The 16,737-nt window shown below is 27.8% G+C and overlaps 4 protein-coding genes across 7 annotated transcripts; 2 read left to right on the top strand and 2 right to left on the bottom strand.

The window, feature by feature from the left end:
- The first annotated feature begins 303 nt into the window (after positions 1–303).
- l(2)k05819 (transmembrane protein 94-like protein l(2)k05819) lies at positions 304–9,635 on the top strand. The gene is given in 27 exon segments (XM_035088744.1): positions 304–457; positions 754–922; positions 998–1,132; positions 1,375–1,511; positions 1,603–1,796; positions 1,880–2,350; positions 2,433–2,698; positions 2,772–2,860; positions 2,927–3,164; positions 3,393–3,457; positions 3,460–3,496; positions 3,693–3,786; positions 3,870–4,087; positions 4,180–4,415; positions 4,494–4,618; positions 4,731–4,879; positions 5,749–5,883; positions 6,135–6,278; positions 6,415–6,465; positions 6,598–6,742; positions 6,819–7,027; positions 7,826–8,000; positions 8,070–8,315; positions 8,398–8,638; positions 8,699–8,792; positions 8,865–9,026; positions 9,100–9,635. Coding segments are annotated over 26 exon segments (4,296 nt in total). The 5' UTR covers positions 304–457; positions 754–755; the 3' UTR covers positions 9,173–9,635.
- Positions 6,878–8,081, bottom strand: LOC118070254 (uncharacterized). Its single transcript, XM_035088745.1, has 2 exons — positions 7,075–8,081; positions 6,878–6,981 (listed from the first exon to the last, which is right to left on the bottom strand). The coding sequence occupies exons 1-2, from the start codon at positions 7,703–7,705 to the stop codon at positions 6,950–6,952; spliced, it is 663 nt and encodes a 220-aa protein (XP_034944636.1). The 5' UTR covers positions 7,706–8,081; the 3' UTR covers positions 6,878–6,949.
- A 518-nt stretch (positions 9,636–10,153) lies between the features above and the next one.
- Positions 10,154–14,299, bottom strand: PIG-G (phosphatidylinositol glycan anchor biosynthesis class G). 3 transcript variants are annotated; one of them, XM_035088664.1, is made up of 13 exons: positions 13,887–14,299; positions 13,601–13,778; positions 13,334–13,532; positions 13,059–13,268; positions 12,747–12,938; positions 12,315–12,663; positions 12,053–12,249; positions 11,572–11,978; positions 11,323–11,498; positions 11,098–11,248; positions 10,714–11,026; positions 10,460–10,632; positions 10,154–10,394 (listed from the first exon to the last, which is right to left on the bottom strand). In XM_035088664.1, the coding sequence occupies exons 1-13, from the start codon at positions 13,903–13,905 to the stop codon at positions 10,178–10,180; spliced, it is 2,781 nt and encodes a 926-aa protein (XP_034944555.1). In that variant the 5' UTR covers positions 13,906–14,299; the 3' UTR covers positions 10,154–10,177. The 3 variants fall into 3 exon arrangements, with proteins under 3 accessions (XP_034944555.1, XP_034944554.1, XP_034944556.1); XM_035088663.1 differs by having other exon boundaries at positions 10,154–10,397; XM_035088665.1 differs by lacking the exon at positions 12,747–12,938 and having other exon boundaries at positions 10,154–10,397.
- A 200-nt stretch (positions 14,300–14,499) lies between these two features.
- LOC118070211 (pickpocket protein 19-like) lies at positions 14,500–16,700 on the top strand. 2 transcript variants are annotated; one of them, XM_035088667.1, is made up of 8 exons: positions 14,500–14,662; positions 14,733–15,013; positions 15,085–15,285; positions 15,349–15,594; positions 15,652–15,763; positions 15,836–16,112; positions 16,196–16,453; positions 16,517–16,700. In XM_035088667.1, the coding sequence occupies exons 2-8, from the start codon at positions 14,757–14,759 to the stop codon at positions 16,672–16,674; spliced, it is 1,509 nt and encodes a 502-aa protein (XP_034944558.1). In that variant the 5' UTR covers positions 14,500–14,662; positions 14,733–14,756; the 3' UTR covers positions 16,675–16,700. The 2 variants fall into 2 exon arrangements, with proteins under 2 accessions (XP_034944558.1, XP_034944557.1); XM_035088666.1 differs by having other exon boundaries at positions 14,737–15,013.
- The last annotated feature ends 37 nt before the right edge of the window (positions 16,701–16,737 follow it).

Raw genomic sequence — 16,737 nt, forward strand, 5'->3', positions numbered from 1 at the left:
ATCACAGAATAGCATTGGAGGTATTCATTGTCTTCGTATCAATTCGGTTATATTCGGTTAACTCCGTAAAATACCTTCTCATTTTTATACTGCGCCTAATACTAACATCGAACGAGCTATCGAAAGAAATATATCGAACGAGTTATCGAGAGAAATATATCGATCAATATAATAATCGATAGTTGAAAAATGACGTCAATTTGGCGGGAATTTAAATACAGAGAAAACTTATGCTATATTGTACGCAGAGTAAGAGCTCTGCTACTTATTCGAGTTCGTAGCTCATCAGCTCCATTAGTTCGATGCAGTCGTTCCACTCGAAGAGTCAAGTAATGTCAAGGTACCATTATTATGAAAATAATCAAGAACAATTGTGCTATAAACACATAATGAAGAAATGTTGGCAAACTATTTATTGTGTTTAGATTTTTTGACATAAAAAGTTTAAACGAAATAGGTATTTTTTATACATTATTTATTAAGAATTTACGTATATTACATAATTTCCATTCAATATTTAACCTTAATTCTTCTGTTTTGGAGTAATCATAACACCGAGAAAGTGATTGTTATTTTTTATTTAATTAAAAAGTTAAAAATTTAACTGAAAGAAAGTGAATTTGATAATATTTTGATCGTAATGTGAGCTATTAAAATATATTAATTGACTAAATTGACTAAAAAACGTCCTAAACTATTTAATATTCTATGATATTAAAAATAACTTGAGCCTCGTGTTTTCGAACTTTTTAGCAATGGCTGGGAGTGAAGTTGGCGGGGACGTTTCTTCAACAAATGATCCAGATCATAAGTCCAAGATCAAGGATAAACTGGGACTTACTACGACGGAAGCTCTAGAAATTCTCCATAGAGAAATAAAACGTGTATTAGTGGAGTATGAGGAAGATTATCGAAAGAAAAGGTACGTAATTTAAGAAAATTAAAATAATACAATTTTAAAATGAAAATTAATAATCGTAATAAATAATATTAATAGAAAATATAGAGCCTGGTTAAAAGACACTCTGCATCATAAAAGTCAATATACTACACTGTGTTGGACTTCAGCATTTGCGTTGCTTATGAACGCTATTTGTTTGCTAGTAGCATACTTTAATTCTAATGATTCAAGGTAAGAATATTTTAATTATTTTGATGATAAATTATTGTTTACAAAAAGCAGCAGTATTAATTTTTTCAAAGGTACTGATGCTCTGATTAAATTTGAAAAACTTTTAATATTTAAATAGACTCTTTCATTATTCAAATGAATCAGTAGTCTTCAATATTCGATACCACTTGATAATTTATAAAAAAAATAGTTTATTTATTTTGAATAGAACAGAAAATTTTCATGTTTTGGATTTTCAACAGTTATTCTATACTGCCATACGAAGGACTTATTGTTTGTTGCCTTGTGATATTCAATTTCATCTTAGTCGTATCTGACAATATTTTACGACATCATGAAATTTTACATAGGGTAAAAATTCTGTTGAAAAAGTTAGAAGGTATGAATGAAAATGAATTAATTTATTATTAATCGTATGTAAATTTATAAAAACCAAATTAAACAAAAATATTACGTAAATTTTGTTACAGCTGCACGTTCATTATGCAAGTGGAGACCAGAAAATTATCCGCATCTTTGTACACCATTATCACCTTGCGTAACATTACAATGGACATACAGAGATAACGTAATAGTTAATTTACCGTGGGCTCTATTAGTAGCTAGTGATATAATTGTCATTAAACCGGGCCAACAAGCTCCAGGATATTGCGTTCCAGTTGACGTGAGTTTATTAATAACTGGTACATTAATTTATTTAAATAACTCAATAGTTTATTTTGTATATCACAATATATTACTTCTTAGGACTCTAATGGACCAGTTTTACATGCTAAAGAAGTTTATTGCCCGAAAGTTCATAGTACAAATGAAATATTTTCAACACCTCAAACAAGAACTCCATTAAAAAATCAAAATTATAAACTACAAGAGACACCCTATTTAGCTAATTTACGTATGGCTTTGGATCAAGCTCTTAATAGACCTGTCACTTATCACAATCGTGAACGTCATCTTCTGATGATCTGTTGCATTGAGCAACTGGCTTATCCAATCCTGTTGATTCTTGTGCAATTAGTAAATTTATTGAGATATTTATATTTTCAAGAATACGCCGGCACTGGCCACTGGACCGATGTATTTTTAGTCCAGCCTATTGCTGTGACTTTGCCACTTTTGCCAATAATATTTCCGGCCTTTTGGATCTTCCTAAATTGCTTTGGGATGGCGCGGTTCAAAGCCTTATTTGAGCTTTATTTGTCTTCAACAAAGATGCCGGTTAGTTTACTATTTTTAAAAAGCAACTATTCTTAAATTTTCGAACAATGATAATTTTTTTTATAAATGAACAATATTTCAGTTTGTTGATCCTTTCGAAGATACAGATATTTCAGGACCAAATAATCCAGAAGTAGTTTACAATTGGTCAGAGTTAAGAACATATTTTTTTGATATACTTTTTGGAAAGGAATATATGATGTCACGTTCTGCCAGTATTCTTCATGTATTAGGATCAGTTACAGCTCTATGTTGTGTTGACAAAAAAGGAATATTATCCTGGGCAAATCCTACAGCTGAAAAAGTTTTTTTTTTAAGAAATGCAAATGCAGTTTCTAGGACATCGAGGTGAAAAGAAATTTTTTACTTCACAAATACCATACATTAATTCCAAGGTAAAAAATAATATTTATTATTTCAGTACTGTAAGTCTTGATAAACCTCCAGAAACTTCTCGTACTACTGAACCAATAAAAAATGACAATTACAAAATGTCTTATAATCAGCATGGTAAGATTCATAGAGAAAGTTATTACCAAAAAAATATAATATTTTTATCATAAACTAAATTATTAGACATGTCTCACTCAGTGGCTGAAGTTCTTGATTTGACACACGACCATGCATTACCATTTCGACTCCAATTTGATGACCCTTCTTGGCGACAACATTTGAATTCATTAAAACCACTTGGATTGGCTATTCTTTTAAACACTTGTAACATGGAAACTCAAGAACATTATACGCAATTTTGTTGTCATGTTACATGTGAGGCTTTATATAATGAAAATTTGGTACCTGTTATAAACAGAAGGTATTATACAATTAATAATTATTTCATAAAAAAAAAATAAACTTGGCCTTTGTGTGGTATGATTAACAGCTTATTCTCTTGCCTACTGCATTGCTGAGTATAAACGGATTATTGTTATTCAATTATTTTAATGAAATTATTATTAAACAGATTAACAGAGATTATGTTATATGAAATTATTATTTACAACAAATATTAAAGTTTACTATTGAATAATAAATTTATTAGCTGCCAGAGCAATCACAGTAAGGCTGACTTACCAGAGAAAGACGAAATGCAAAGTTCGAGGCAGACAATTTAATCGAGGAGTCTGAAAATTTAGGAAAGACGGGGTCAGTCAAAAGTACTCATTACATTTAATTTCTTCTCTGAATTTCTCTGTAGAGCTTATTGGTGATGGTTTAACCTCGAACTCTGTAGACAACTGGCCTGGGTGCTTTTTATTAATATAAAATTTTTTTAATTCTTCAAGATTATATAACTAAACAATAAACGATGAACACAATAACAATGAAAAATTTTATTTAGATGCCTCTGTGAACTTGCAAAACAGATTGGGTTTCAAGATCAAGCTCAAGAAATATTCCAATTGGAGCAACAGCTTTCAACATTTCGACATGTCGTACGTATATTATTTACGTTACGATTTAATTTATTTTAACTGTTGATTGAATCTAAAAATTTCTATTTTTCACTTCCTTTTAGCAGCCTGAAATGGTACGACGTGACATAAAATTTGCTCGTTCTCTGAGCATAGCTACTAAATTAAAATTTCCATTTCCACACATGGTCGCAGTGGTAATGAAAGAACGTACTGGTGGTAGTTTACAATTATTGACACAAGGTACAGCTGACATAATTCTTGATTCTTGTATTGAATTTTGGGATGGACACGATCTTTGTCCATTATCTATCTCTGACAGGTATAAATTATTTTGTATTCACCATATACTAACGTAATTTTTCAATTAAATTAATTTGCTTACTAATTTATCTAATTCTCTCTTTGATGTAGAAAAAAAGTTTTGGATTTCTATCAACGAACTAGTTTAACGTCTTACTGTACAGCATTTGCATATAGACCATTAATAAGGAGTATCAATAATAAAATGTCTAATATTTATTTGGAACTTCCATCAGATAGTAAACATTTATATGCACCTCATAGAAGTCCTACACCTTTACCATGGGATTTTAGAAATGTTTTAGATCCACGAGTAAAAGGCTTACTTGGCCAATTTCATTCAACAGGTATTATTTTATATAATTATTAAAATAATAAAAAAAAAAACATGTAAAACAAAATATCTTGATAAATGTCCTATTTAGATTCTTTACTTTGCACGGAGAATAAAGATGAAGAAGTCAGTGATGTAGATAGCTGCTTTGAAATCCAATGTAATCAAATCTTCATTGGGATGGTAACAATGCAATATCAAGCACAAGCAGATATGGTAAGATTTTGATGATTTTTTTAGATTCGAAAAAAACAGTATTCACATTAAGTTTACGATTATTAAATCATCATTTCCTTAAACTGGATCCATCATTGATCACTTACATCAGGTCCAACTGATCGAACAATTAGAAAGAGCGTGCATAAGATTTGTTCACTTCAGCAAAGAAAATGAATTACGATCGCGAGTTTTCTCCGAGAAGATGGGTCTTGAAAGCGGATGGAATTGTCACATTTCGTTACTCAGCGAAAGGGCTAGGTATTAACTTATTCATCTTACCATCAAAACATTGAATTATATCCGTGATTCAATGATTGCTTATTGGCTTCTTTACTTATTTGTATTTCATTTAGCAATTACTCATCATCGCCATACATTTTCGGTGTTCGTTTTTATTATCATTGTTTATTGATTTGTTGCAAAAATCTTAATTTATAAATTATTTTAAAAATTTCAAATACGAAATATTATTAAAAATCTAGAATTCTAGATTAATCAAATTGTTTTAAGATTTTTGCAACAATTCATAGTCAGATGTGATATTAATGTTGTATTGATATAAATTTTTATGTTTATCAACAATATTATATAAAAATATTTCCAGGTGGAAAATATCTCACTGCTAAGAAAGCTAAAAATATTTTTGTATAATAGAGTTTATTATTCATTCAACTAAAAATTATTAATTCTTAAAGAATAAGTATTTAACTAACATTTCAGTTTTGTTTACAAAAACTAAAATATTAATTTTATCATTTTTTTTGTGATAGTTTTGATTCTATATAAATATTTCAAGATGTTCTCTGATGTCAACCTGTATCTACATCTTTTTCTTCATCTATATCTTCATCTATTTATTTACTACAAGTTTTATTTAAATTCTAATGCTTCTCACCATCTTCTGGTTCACTAAATTAACAAATATTATCTAATATTTAACAGCTTATATCATATTATAAGTAATACATAAATGAAGAAAAAAGTATTTTTATCAGACATTCAACAATTAATAATTTATAGTTGAATATAAATTGATTGAATATTATAATAATTTAAGTGGTGTGTATTTAATAATTGTTTTACTACATTAATAATAAATGATGTGTGTCACTAACAAATGGTGATAGGTCAGAGAGCCCAGTTGGATGTTGGGTGAGCCAGGCAGCAGCCATGTCCTCACTAACGTCTTCTGCCCAATTCCATCAGTATAATCATTCGTGCATGGATGAGGCCAGCCAATTGCTTAATCATGTATGTCCTCGGTACGTCATACAACATTGTTCTTACCGAGGAATTTTAAAATAACTCATTTTTATCAGCAGAAATCAAAAACTATCAAGCTTCTTTGAATTTATTCATAAATCTCATTAATTATTTATTGTGTATTTTTAGTTTTAGTATTATTTTATGGCAATGTTACTCTATTTTTATCTCATTATTATAATTAATATTTTAAATAGATTGATTATAAAAAACTTCATATTTATTAATAAGTTTTGTATTTATTTTCCAGCTCCAATCTAGACACAAGTAAAGCTATGAGTATGTCTGCTCCCAGTGCAATAAATACAGATTTTGCAACGGTAAAATTTGAGAATGAAACTACAGAATGGCACAATCCAGAGCCATCACATACTAAAAGTGCCATGAGTCACAGGTTATTATTTATTTTAATGTTAATAAGTATTTGAATATAATAATTATTTTTTTGAATTCATATTTTATTTATTTATTAAAGTATGCAATAATCGATTTTTATTTTATGGTTTTTTTTAAATTTTTTTATATAACAGCTTGAGTCATTCCCCAGACGGAAATGGAAGTGCAGAAACGCCATTACTTCCGTAATTATTTTATTTTTATTTTGATAATATTAATTTAAAACTCGAAAGCTTCAATTCCTTTACTTTATTTGATTAACATTTTTATTTATTATATTTCATTGTTAAGATAATTAATTTATATAATCAATTTAGGGAACACGATACAATAAGGAGTGAGGATAGTGTTCTGGTTCAAAGCGTAGATTTAGGATCCGGTCATGAAGCATGGAGATCTTTAAGTTGTCTAACTGATAGTACAGAACAAAGTGCACCAGTGAATTTTGATCTTTCAAATAGGGTAAGCTACTGCAAGATCTATTAAATAATTTTATTGCATAATATTTAAATTTTTTAATAATTCTAAATTTTTATAGGCGAAATTACCTCGAGGAATAGATAAAATTCGTCCACATTTGGAAATGATCGATAATGTGCCCTTATTAGTATCGTTATTTACAGACTGCAATACTACAGTCACAAGAGAAATGTTACACATCATGCAAGATTATGGAGAAGTTGTTTGTGTCCTTGGTTCTTCTGCTAATGCAGAAAATATGTCAATTTTTATGCAAGCAGATGCAGGGTAAAAATAATTATTATTTTATTTATTAAATAATTGATATTTCTTACGTTTTAAAGAACCTAGTCCGTAACTAGTACTGTAAATCGTATTACTACTCATTTTCGATGAAACTTTGCCAGGCTTATATTGAGGACAATGAACTTTCATAGATTTTACATTAAATTGTTTATAAGATTCTCTATAAATCGTCTGAAAATCAGGCTTAAAATTACTTGGCCATTTTTTCACATCATATTTTTGAGTTTGGATTTTCTTATCTCCTTTAGGCATGAATTTTTGTTTATATGGAACGTAAGATTCTTTCATAACTGTCGTATTTTCCATTGGTACAGAAACTAAATATTTCTTTTCAATTTCTTTAGGCTTTAAGCTTTTGACCGTTTTTATTTGTCCAGGATTAGAAAAAGAGTTCATGTAGATTGTAATAAATTCAATTGGAGTTGGCTCACATCTTAAACGAGATCTAGGATAAAACCGTTTAGATTTTTCTACTATTTGTGGCCACTGATATGTAATTTTATTAACTGTATTTAAATCTAGCTTTCCATATGTAACCCATTTTCTATTCACACGTGGTTTCTTTTGTGGAGTAATCTCATGTTTGACGTAAGAAGATTTATAGACAGAGTTTGATTCTATAGGAATAGTAACATACTTTTGATATTTTTGAAAACACATGATCTAATTGTCAAAAATTCTAAATTACATATGCTGGACATAATCACTAATTTATTCCAGGTTAAAGTAAAAACAAATGAAGGATTAAAAAATATTAATATTCCATAATTTATATTACAGGGTAGCTGTGGAACCTCTCTATCCTCAGGTTTGTCAAAAAGTTCCTGTAATGGTTCATACTCGTGAAGAGCAAGGACCATCTCCTGTAGATCTTAGTCGAGCTCTTAACTCGATAGCATGCTCTTTAAGTGTAAAAAGAGAAGATCCTATAGCTCTATTTCATCTTGTAATGGAGGTAATTATATAATAATACTTACAAACATGAATAAATAAATAAAGAATTAAATTAATTAAATATTTACAGGCTCGGGATTATATGAAGTGCCTATGGAACTGTGTTCAATTTTGGCTGTGTTGTATTATAACGCTTTCTTTTGCTCAAGCGTTATCAGTATTTTTATTATTACCACCGTTGCTCTCTATTAATCAAGTAATGTGGTTGATTTGTCTCATTATTCCGCTTTTATCTGTGTCGATGATGGCAACACCAACTGATCCTACAATAATGCAAAGAGCTACAGGAAAAAATCAGTGTGTTGTTAATGGCGAGGTATTTTTATTTTTAATTTTATATAGTCGAGACATAAAAATACGACACTTACTGTTAACTAATGTACTTGAATTTACTTTAGGTGACATTTTTTGTCTTATGGTGTTATGGCAGTAAATTTCTACCAACCATACTTACTCTCATTGTATCAGAAATAGTGATGTATATGTTTCTATGCCCATTTTATGCTAATGAAAATGCAGAATGTTTTTATATCTATCCTGATGTCAATAGTGAAGGAAGCTGGGGAGGATGGAGTTCACAGCCAAACATTATCAATATGGCTCAACATGTTGCTTTGATAATAATAGTTGCACACTTCGGTAGTAAATTGCTTTTATAATAATAAATTATACTGAGTCTAATTGTCTGTTTATTTTCAGTTGTTATCTCTGTCAGTTTTGTCCATAGAGAATATTTAATTTGCCGGAAAATGCCTTTTAATAATTTATTGTGGTTTTGCAATGTTGTTATTGTGTAAGTATCTAGATAAAAAAATATTATCACTGAATATTCAAATTTAACTTCAGTTAAATACTTTTTTAATAGGCTGGCATTACAAGCACTGTTTTCTGGTAATACATTGTACGAATTATTGAAAACTGAACAGCAAAAAAACGACAAATTTCCAATTTATTTACCACTCATTTTCTCAGTATCTCTTCCGTTAGTATTTTTATTGAATGAACTAGTCAAATGGCAAGAAATTAAGTAAGTATTATTTTGAAAATAAATTAATTCGAAATTTTAAAGAATATTAATTATTGGATATTTGATATTTTAGAACTAATGTAAGATATCAAAAGAGGGCACGTTTAGAATTTGGTACTAAACTTGGCATGAATTCGCCCTTTTAATACTCTCATAAATGAATTTCTAAAAAGGACTGAATTTGTTATAAATATTAATGCCAAATATTAAATACTGAAGATTATAATTTAATAACCACGAGGTCCAAACAATGTTTTTAACAAACTAAAGATTATAAATAGACTTTTAATGACCTGGGTCTTGTCTATACAAGTGTTTTTCCATAAAAATCGAATTTTTTATAATAAACTTTTAGCTCAATAAATATTCTTTTGCTATAAGCAGTGATAAATACGCACAGATATTTCTACTTATGCGTTTACCGTACTTATACATATATTGATCATTATTGCATAATTGTGTCTTTTATTATTTTTAATTTAGAATCATTTTTATTTCGTTTAGTGACCATTTTTATCAATTATTTAATAAGCTCTTTAATAGATCAAGCATTTAATGTTATGTTAGTTAAATAGCAAACGATGGAATAGATTTATAAAATGAAGCAATATATATGTATGCTTAATTCATTTTAAAATATGTTGAATTCATAAAGTGTTAATTCAAAAATTAATATTTTTATACAAATTAAAATTTTTTTATAAATTTTAAATACTGCAATAATTTATCGCAGAAAGTTTTAAAATAACGAGCTTAAACATTGTAATTACTAAATCAAATTTTTATTTTAATAAAAAAATTAAAAATATTTTCATAGTTGATACGCGCTTATTAAAGTAAAAATTCAAATAAAAAATATACTTTTGGACGTTACTATTTCTTTGAGTGTGTTTCATTATTACTCTTTATTTTTAAAAATAAATAGTGCAATAATTATGTTAATGCATTTTGTTTGTTAAAAATTTTTATATAACAATATATGTTGAATTTTTTTAATATCCAATGCGTATTTACTACTTTACTGATACAAAAAAAAAAATTGATTTTATTTCAAAACGATATTTTTCTTATTATTCAACTGATATAGTAATATAATGTGGTTAGAATATGAACAACGATGAATAAAATTTTTTATAAATAAATTTGTTGGTTTATTTCTTTAGTAATCCATCCAATAATTGTGTTAATATTATTATACTAAAAAATACCGCAGAATGGACGGCTACGTATAAAAGTTTCGGAGAAAATACAGTCCATACAAATAAGTGATATCTTTGGAAGCTTATTATTATTGTATACGTAATTATAATAAATATTATAAAAATAGTGTAAATTTGATTTATTGAATGAATTTTCGACTTCGACTTACTTCTGAAAATAAAACAAACTTTCCTTTATTTCATGGAAAATATTTAATAAATTCTTCTACTTACTCAGAATATTTCTCTCGATTAGAAGTTTCATGACATAAAAGCATTAAATATGATAAAATTGGAGCTGCAAATGTATTTATACACAGAAATAATGTAACCAGATAAAAGTTGTATGAATTTAAACCTACATATCCCGCAGAAATATCCACAGTAGCTAAGCTGTTTGAATTACCCTGAAAATAGAATTCTAATTATTATTTATGCGATTAATATAAGTAATCACTTCTCTTAATCGAGAATAAAAAAAATTATACCTGATAAAAGTAAAATACGTTTCCTAAGCAAAAATGTATGAATGTGTGATTTATTTTATTTCCATTATTTTCATTATTTTTATTCTGAAAAGAACTAAAAATCATTAAATGCACAATTAATTGCATTGGTATCAATATCACATTATATGGTCGATGTAAAAAAGCTGAGATAAAAATCCATATTTTAGTAACTAATAATAAAAAACTGTGTAGATAAGTCTGAGTATTTGATCTTTCATAAATCATTTTCCATAAAGAATAAATAGTCAATAATGCTAAAGCGTTCCAAAATATTTGTACTTCTTGAATGCTCCTGAAATATATTACATTTTTAATAAATGCTAATTTTTTACATTTCGTAATTCAATATGATTTAATATCTACTTAGTCTTTGGAAGAAAAGGAATCTCCATCACAGTATTTTCTCCTACATGACGTTGATATATGCAGACAATTACAATTAAATGGAAAATTAACAAACTTTTATTGTCTTCTTTCTCTATAAAAGATGCTATTAGAAATAATAATCCAAGAGCTGAAAAATAAATTATAATTAACAGAATTGTTTTAAATTATGTAGAAATTATTAGATGGTAATATCTTTTTCACCAAAAAGTAAAATAACACTTATAGCAGTAGAAGACTCTTCGCTTTCAATCCACCCTCTGATATCTGGCAAATTAGCATATTTATTTCCTGTGCTATTTAGTTTTCTCAAAACTCGATGAACGATCATCATGAATATCATTTTCATGATATTTCGAATACTATTGCTATTCAATTTTCTAAAAATAATCATTTTTACTTTACTTTGATTCATATTTAATAATTTGTATTAACAATGATTAGTTATTATACCTTAAATAGGAGCTATGATATTCTGTTATGTAATTAGTAACTTTCAACAATAGAAAAGTAATCCAAAAAAAATACCATGTTTGATGTTCTTCTTCAATAAAACTACTGCTAGTCAAGCTCAATCCATAAACAATTAATAATATTGAATATAAAGTACTCCATTTTTTGAAATTGTATTTAAATAATTCTTTCCATGCAATTCGAGCAAATAAATAACTATTTAGAGTAAAACATGTCATTACCAAGATTATGAGGCTCATGTTAGTCACTTCTATAATGTCATTACTTTCAGAACACAATAAATAATTCATCAAGAACCAAAAGGTGACAGTTGCTATCCACCAATTGAAAAATTTATAAAATGAAAACGGCTCTAATGGATTAGAGTTGAGAATTATCAAGAGAGCCTAAAAAGCATCGTATTTATAACTTATTGAATAAAAAACATTAAATATAAGGAATAACGGTATCAATTCCTTACTTGTAGCATCAATAATATCGCAGCATTCATAAAGGCTAGATTATAATGAATCATACTTTGTACAAGAATATTTTTTACTCCTTTTAGAGCATTATAATATAAATCCACTATATGAGAAATTTTCCCTGGAGAAGTGATGTTTGTTTTCAATTCTTCTGAATGTAATTTTATTGCGCTTATGTAATTAAAATAGCACCCTGAAAATAATTTTAATTAACTCGTACTTCAATAAATTATAAATAATTTTTTTTTATTTACTCACGAAAGGACTCATAGTCGGGTAATTTTTCAAAATGCTTAAAAACCTGCACTGCATTGTAGTGAAGCATAAAAAGTTTGCTTTGGAATGGAAGAGTATTAATTATGTCAATAGAAACACTCCCCAAATTAGATGATGGTAAAGGAAGCCCTAACATCATAGCTATTGTAGCAGCAATGTCGATTTGTTCTATTTTATCATGGTTAGCTGCTAGATTACTGGAGGAATAGTCGGTTCCATACGCTATCAAAGGGACAAGTGTTTCTTCAGGAGTTGAGCCACCATGCCCTCCTGAATCTTTCATTCCGTGATCTCCACAGACGATTAACATTGATGATACTCCTTTTTCATTCTATAAAAATATATTTATTAAAAATGAGAATAAAAAAATTTATTAATTTGATGTTAAATAGATTATATTAAAATTTTATACACCCATTGATTGATTTTTTCGATAATTTGACCAATTATTCGATCCATTTCTTGTAATTTGGGCTTGACTAAAGAACTTTGAGGACCATAAAGATGACCAATATGATCGAGTCCTAAGTAATGAAGAATCATTATTGACCAGTCAGTGTTTTTATTTAATTCATCGCTTATATGACGAGTCACATTATTATCAACCTAATTTATTATTCAATATTATTTAATGAAATAATCCAAAATTCGTATAAAAAAAAATTGTGATTTTATACAACCTTATGATCAAATAAAACCTTTGTTTTTAATTTTCTTTGTACTTACTTCTGTATAATCAGAAACAAAAAATGAAGTAGTTCCTTCGTATCGAGAAAAGATATTTGGATATAATTTCAACCAGGTATCATCACCATAAAATATTAATTTATGTCCATGATTTTTTGCCTGTAACAGTATATTGTCACTTGACACAACTGCTTTCCCAAAATTGAAAGCCACATCTATGAAGCTTGATACTGCTCCAGTTGTCATAGCCTAACAAAAAATTGTTGTTAATAATTTGAATTTAAGTTATTAACGTGTATAAATATTTTAATTACTTTTATCCTGGGCATCGTAACAGTTGGAGCATTTACTTTAACTTGTAATAAACAAGCAGATTTATTTCGAAGTAAGCTACTTGTGATAGGCATTGAACCAGTAATGTAAGAGTTATTCACAAAATCCCATCTCAATGCATCTATGACCATAATAATCATCTTCTGGACCAATGGTTTATACAAGAGATCTTTGTTAACTCTTAAAAAAAATTAAGATATTGCATTTACGAAATGAATTTAATGTGAAAGAAAATTTAAAATACTTACTTTGTATGATTAATTGAAGTTGGGATATCATTTCTAGTAGATATTGAATTATCATACTGCATCATTGGGAAAAAACCATACAAAAACAAAAATACAGCAAATAAAGTAGTGATCAAAACATACATAAAAATGATAATTTCACAATTATGATGAAATATATTATTAACATAATTTTTTCCTGTAAAAAATGGAAATAATTTATTATAAAAATCAATCTGATATAATTATTTATTTAACTTAACTTATAATATATTTGTATAACATACATTTATGCATACAATTTTACCTGCTTTATGATATTTCATTGTCACTGGTTGTATCAGTAATAAATAGATAATGACCTTCACAATGGTTGAATTAATAATAATTTATTATGGATTAAAATAAATTGATTATTACATTCAATCAATTATCAACCATTTCATTTATTTCAATCATTATAAATAAATTGTGAACAATGTATCAATTAAAACCTAGATTGAGAGGTTATAAAACTGTACGACAATATGTATTTCATACTACCTGTTTCATTTATTTTATAATTAGTTAAAGATAAACTTATTTTTTCCTACACATTATGAAGAATTATTCATTTTTTTTTCAATATTTTGTCTAAATAAGGGGAAATGGAGTAAATTTAGACCGAAAAACAGGTATTCAACCTTGAAAGCTTTCATCTGATCTCTCTCTCTCTCTTTCTCTTTCCGATTACTATCTGACAACAACTTATGTCATAGAGCACGTGTAGCTAGAGAAGGAGAAGTGTCACGTGTTCGTGCACTAATATTGCAAATGTAAACAAGGACTCTGAAAGACTGGATTAAATAGAATAATACTTATTAGATTAGTATAGATTAGTTATGATTTTCCAATAATTTCAAATTCTTATAATTATCTGTATATGCTTTAATTCACATGAATCTAAACCTAGTATTGAAATAACAATTAAAAATTAATAACATGATACATTTCGTGTGGCACGCTTTAGATTTATCACTGGAAAACTTCTCAAATATTAATACTTTAACTCATGAATAAATTGGCCCTTTAGCTGCATGACGTGTAATTTTATAATAAATATTTTCAAACTCTATAATTTTCTACAGTCTTATTGTAATTTCTTCTCTCAAAGATAGGTTAAAAGAATTTATTAATCATGACAAATAATGATTTCAATATTGGAAAACCGAAACTACATAAATTCGAACCATTAAAAGTTGATTACATGAATAAATTTATCAATGAAGCTAAATTGAAAAGTAATTTTACACCTCCACCATCACTTACTCTATCTCCAAAAGATACAACTCGATCTAAATCATCATTTAAAAAATACCTGGTCGAATATGCTAGTGCGTCAACAGTGCATGGACTGAATCATCTTATTGCACCTCGACGGCATATTTTTGAAAAGTAACAAAAATTAACCAAATTAATTATTATTTAATTTATCAACAATCTCTATTACGACTTTTTTTCAATAGATTACTAGTGGCATTCTTCATCATTGGATCATTGGTGATCTTGATTATTTTGTCAATAGACTTCTGGGATCGTTATCAGAATTATCCAACTGTCATTGTCTTAGATCATGAATACAGAAGCTTTAATGTCACTAAACCAGGAATCGTTGTTTGTCCAAATCAAAGAGTTCATGAAGAATATTATCCTTCTGTGTTTGAAAAGTAAAACAACAATTTAATAATTGTAACTTTTTAAATTTTTTAATGAATTAATAATAACCATAGATATGGAGTAAAGGACACAGAAGAGGCTCGAAGCTTTTTTAACTTTTTATCAACTGCATCATACGAGACTTTTAGTCAAGTACCTGATTTTAATGAAGTGGATCCAAAATTATGGTTATTCATACTCTTTGATCTTAAACCTGATGTTAAATATGTCTTTGAAGAAGAAAAAGCAGTCTGGCTTGTTACTGAAAGAGGAGTTTGTTTGACATTTAATAATTATGTTGCTCCATATTCGACTCCTGAGTAAGTGTTTAAACAATAAATAAGTCATTCGTATACTGATTGATAAAAATGTTTCAGCTATTGGAAAGCTAATAATTGGACAGTGATTCCAGTTCCTGATTTGCCAGTTTATACCTATCAAACAAGAGAAATATTTGATAGTATTAAAATAATAACACATGATGTTGAAGTAAATATTAAAAAATAATAGATCATTAGTTATATATTCAAAATTTGTTATATAATTAATAAATTTTTTTAGTTCTCTCCCATTTATCCTGGAAGTATTCTAAATCTAGATGATAAATTTTATTTATCATACCGTAAGACACTAAAGTCAGTAACACTTTCAGTAGCTGAAATAACAAGCTCTCAACAAGTCAAAGATTTGTCTTTGACCCAAAGAAAATGTAAGTTATTTGAAGAGGGAGGATTAAAAATGTGGCCTATTTATACTTACACTATGTGTGCAAGTGAATGTAGATATCAACAAGTATACAAAATTTGTAAGTGTTACCCGTATTTTGCTAGACCAATGCGTAAGTATGTCATTATTTATTTAGAATATAGGTATCTACATAATAGACATGAAATATCGATTAAAAAAAATAAAAAATTCTAGCTGATATTCCTGTATGTAATGTCAGCCAATTAAAATGTATTGGTGAGCATTTAAATGAGATTGTATTACCAAGAGAGGTGATAATAAAAAAATGCAACTGTTGGCCAGATTGTGATATGGCTAAATATATGGAAGAGTCTATTTCTGGAATTGCATTGAAAGAAGGATCACCTCCCGAAGCTTTATTGAATATTGTCACTTCTTTTCCAACAGATAAATTCAAACGAGAATTGCTGTTTGGATTTAATGACTTTTTGGGTAATTTAATTGCTTACATTTAAAGTATTAAATATCGATTTCATTTTTTATAAAATATTTTAGCATCCGTTGGAGGAGGTGCAGGATTATTTTTAGGAGCCAGTGTAATTTCTTTTATTGAAATTTTGTACTTCGCCACTCTACGTTTGTTCTGGTATAAAGTTAAATTATATCAAGAAAATAAAAAAAAGCGAAAAGTGGCATCCGCAATTGTCAATTAAATATAAAAAAGTTTTTGGTTACTATACGTATGGAAAATAGTATTTTATTAATTCATTTAGTAA

This window comes from Chelonus insularis, unplaced genomic scaffold (assembly GCF_013357705.1).
Source record: "Chelonus insularis isolate UGA/USDA-ARS -01 unplaced genomic scaffold, ASM1335770v1 contig_568_pilon, whole genome shotgun sequence".
NCBI classification, from domain to species: Eukaryota; Metazoa; Arthropoda; class Insecta; order Hymenoptera; family Braconidae; genus Chelonus; species Chelonus insularis.

Bases quoted from the DNA above. Each gene is read 5' to 3' on its own strand.
- LOC118070254 (XM_035088745.1), bottom strand. From the start codon at position 7,705: ATGTGTTTTCAAAAATATCAAAAGTATGTTACTATTCCTATAGAATCA. The intron at 6,982-7,074 runs GTAAGAAATATC...CTGCATTAGCAG, and splicing joins CGGACTAGGTTCTTTAAAAC to AAGAACCAAGGACACAAACA.
- PIG-G (XM_035088663.1), bottom strand. The intron at 11,979-12,052 runs GTAAGGAATTGA...GATGCTTTTTAG, and splicing joins CGATATTATTGATGCTACAA to GCTCTCTTGATAATTCTCAA. The intron at 11,499-11,571 runs GTATAATAACTA...GATTATTTTTAG, and splicing joins TATCATAGCTCCTATTTAAG to AAAATTGAATAGCAATAGTA.
- LOC118070211 (XM_035088667.1), top strand. From the start codon at position 14,757: ATGACAAATAATGATTTCAATATTGGAAAACCGAAACTACATAAATTC. The intron at 15,286-15,348 runs GTAAAACAACAA...TAATAACCATAG, and splicing joins TATCCTTCTGTGTTTGAAAA to ATATGGAGTAAAGGACACAG. The intron at 16,113-16,195 runs GTAAGTATGTCA...AAAAAATTCTAG, and splicing joins GTATTTTGCTAGACCAATGC to CTGATATTCCTGTATGTAAT.